This window comes from Nicotiana tomentosiformis, chromosome 11 (genome assembly GCF_000390325.3).
Source record: "Nicotiana tomentosiformis chromosome 11, ASM39032v3, whole genome shotgun sequence".
NCBI classification, from domain to species: Eukaryota; Viridiplantae; Streptophyta; class Magnoliopsida; order Solanales; family Solanaceae; genus Nicotiana; species Nicotiana tomentosiformis.
In genome coordinates this window covers 95,213,687-95,216,425 of record NC_090822.1, presented here as the reverse complement: position 1 = coordinate 95,216,425, position 2,739 = coordinate 95,213,687, and the positions used below count along the sequence as shown (strand labels likewise).

Sequence of the window (2,739 nt, the reverse complement as noted above, 5' to 3'; positions counted from 1 at the left end):
AACTACTCTTCATTCATATCCTATTGTGCAGTTGATGGTATACTAAGTTTCATTTTTCTATTCTCTCATAGATGGTGAGGACGCGTACAGCGGACGTTCTAGACCCAGGAGGAGCTGCTCCCCCTGTTGCTAGAGGACGAGGTAGAGGCCAGGGGAGGGCACCGACCCGAGGTAGGGGACGGGGGCGTCCCAGAGCTGCCCCAGTAGCACCAATAGCGGATCCAGTAGAGTATCCCATCATGGAGGAGTAGGGCGAGGTGCCTGTTCCAGAGCCAGCCTCGGTAGATTTCATGACAGTACCGGGCTATCAGGAGGTCATGGGCCGTATGTTGCGGTTCGTGGACACTATGACTCAGGCTGGTTTATTTCCAGCAGACCCAACCACATCTTAGGCAGGAGGGGGAGCACAGACCCCTACTGCTCAGGCTCCTGGGCACGCAGCTACAGTATATCAGACTCTGGGTACACTACCCATGGGCGGGCCCCAGCCAGTTACCGCAGCAGCACCTGAGCCTAGACCAGCTGGGACGGCGATCTGCAGAAGCTACTAGACAGATGGACTAGGCTACAACCTCCTATCTTCGGGGGTGAGCGGCATGAGGACCCCAGGACTTCATTGATCGGTGCAGGGACAGACTGTACAACATGAGGACATTGGAGTCCTATGGAGTAGATTTCACCGCTTTCTTGCTGGAGGGCAGGGCCTGTAGATGGTGGTAGTCTTACCTTCTTGGCGGACTAGTGGGTTCTCCTCCCATGACTTGGGATCAGTTTACACGGCTTCTATTGGACAAGTATATTCCATCCTCTCAGAGGGAAGCGTTGCGGTGTCAGTTTGAGCAGCTCGAGCAGGGTCAGATATCTGTGACCGATTATAAGGCAAGATTTTCTGAGTTGTTTCGCTATGCACTTATGATACTTCCTACGGACGCAGAGAGAGTGCGGAGATTTGTTGCGGGGTTACACCCCAGTATTCAGGCTAGCATGGCCAGGGAGGTTGAGATGGGTACTGATTATCAGCTAGTGGTAGAGATTACTCGGAGGATTGAAGGCTACCGCCAGAGGGGTAGAGAGCAGATACAGCAGGACAAGAGGACCTGATTCTCGGGAGAGTTTAGAGGTGCCCCGGCTGGGGGCAGAGGTCAGTTTGGGAGGGGTCAGCCTAGCAGGCTCACATATCCAGCACCACCACCACCTCTTCGGGGTGCTCCAGCACGACCCTATTTCAGTGCTATGCCAGAGAGTTCATATCGCCCACCAGTTCATCAGGGTTCCTCCAGTGCCTACTTCAGTTCCATGCCAGAGAGTTCATATCGCCCACCAGCCATCCAAGGTTCTTCTAGTGAGTATTCAGGCCATCAGGGTCAGACTTCGGGACAACAGTCTATGGCACCGCGGGGTTGTTACGAGTGTGGGGATCCGGGTCACATGAAGAGATTTTGTCCCAGACTTCGGGGCAAGGCAGTACAACAGGGTCATCAGCCTATGATTACAGCACCAGCCGTCCGACCGCCCAGAGGCAGAAGACAGGCAGGTAGGGGCCATCCTAGAGGTAGAGGCCAGGCAGGGGGAAGTCAGCCAGCTATTGTCCAGCCAGGCAGAGGCCAGCCAACCGGCGCTCCAACTAGATTCTATGCTTTTCCGCCCATACCAAATGCAGTGGCCTCAGATGCCATGATCACAGGTATTATTTCTGTATGCGATAGGGATGCTTTGGTATTATTTGATCTAGGGTCTACGTATTCATATGTGTCATCTTTGTTTGCTCATTTCCTGGATATTCCTCATGAGTCCTTGGGTACTTCTATTTATGTGTCCACTCCTATGGGCGATTATGTGGTTGTGGATCGAATCTACCGTCCTGTGTGGTTATATTTTGTGGTTACGAGACTAGAGCGAACCTTTTGTTACTTGATATGATCAACTTTGAGGTCATCTTGGGCATGGACTGGTTATCCCCATATCACGCCATCCTTGATTGTCATGACAAGACTGTTACTTTAGCGATGCCAGAGTTGCCGAGATTAGAGTGGAAGGGTTCCTCCTTTAGTACATCTAGTCGGGTTATCTCTTTTCTGAAGGCTTGCCATCGGGTCGTGAAGGGTTGTTTGGCGTATCTAGCATACATTTGGGATACCACCGCAGAGTCTTCGACGATTGATTCAGTGCTAGTAGTCCGGGAATTTGCCAATGTGTTTCCTTCTGACCTTCCAGGCATACTGCCAGATCGTGATATTGATTTCTGTAATGATTTGGCTCTAGGTACCCAGCCTATATCCATCCCACTGTATCGTATGGCTCCGAAAGAGCTGAAGGAGCTAAAGGAGCAGCTTGAGGAGTTATTGGCAAAGGGGTTTGCCAGACCGAGTGTATCACCTTGGGGTGCACCAGTGTTATTTGTGAAGAAAAAAGATGGAACTATGCGGATATGCCTTGATTACTGCCAGTTAAACAAAGTTACCATCAAGAACAAGTACATGTTGCCGCATATTGATAATTTTTTTGACCAGCTGTAGGGTGCTAGGGTGTTTTCTAAGATCGACTTGAGATCGGGGTACCATCGGTTGAAGATCTGGGACTCAAATGTTCTGAAGACTGCCTTCCGTACTTAGATATGGCCATTATGAGTTTCTAGTGATGTCCTTTGGCTTGACTAATGCCCCATTGGCGTTTATGGATTTGATGAACCGGGTGTTCAAGTCTTATATTGATTCCTTCGTTATTGTCTTCATTGATGAC

The 2,739-nt window shown here is 50.5% G+C and overlaps 1 protein-coding gene across 1 annotated transcript; it reads left to right on the top strand.

The window, feature by feature from the left end:
- Positions 1 to 756: 756 nt before the first annotated feature.
- Positions 757 to 1,101, top strand: LOC138901880 (uncharacterized). Its single transcript, XM_070189677.1, has one exon. It carries the CDS (start codon positions 757 to 759, stop codon positions 1,099 to 1,101), a length of 345 nt encoding a protein of 114 aa, XP_070045778.1.
- The last annotated feature ends 1,638 nt before the right edge of the window (positions 1,102 to 2,739 follow it).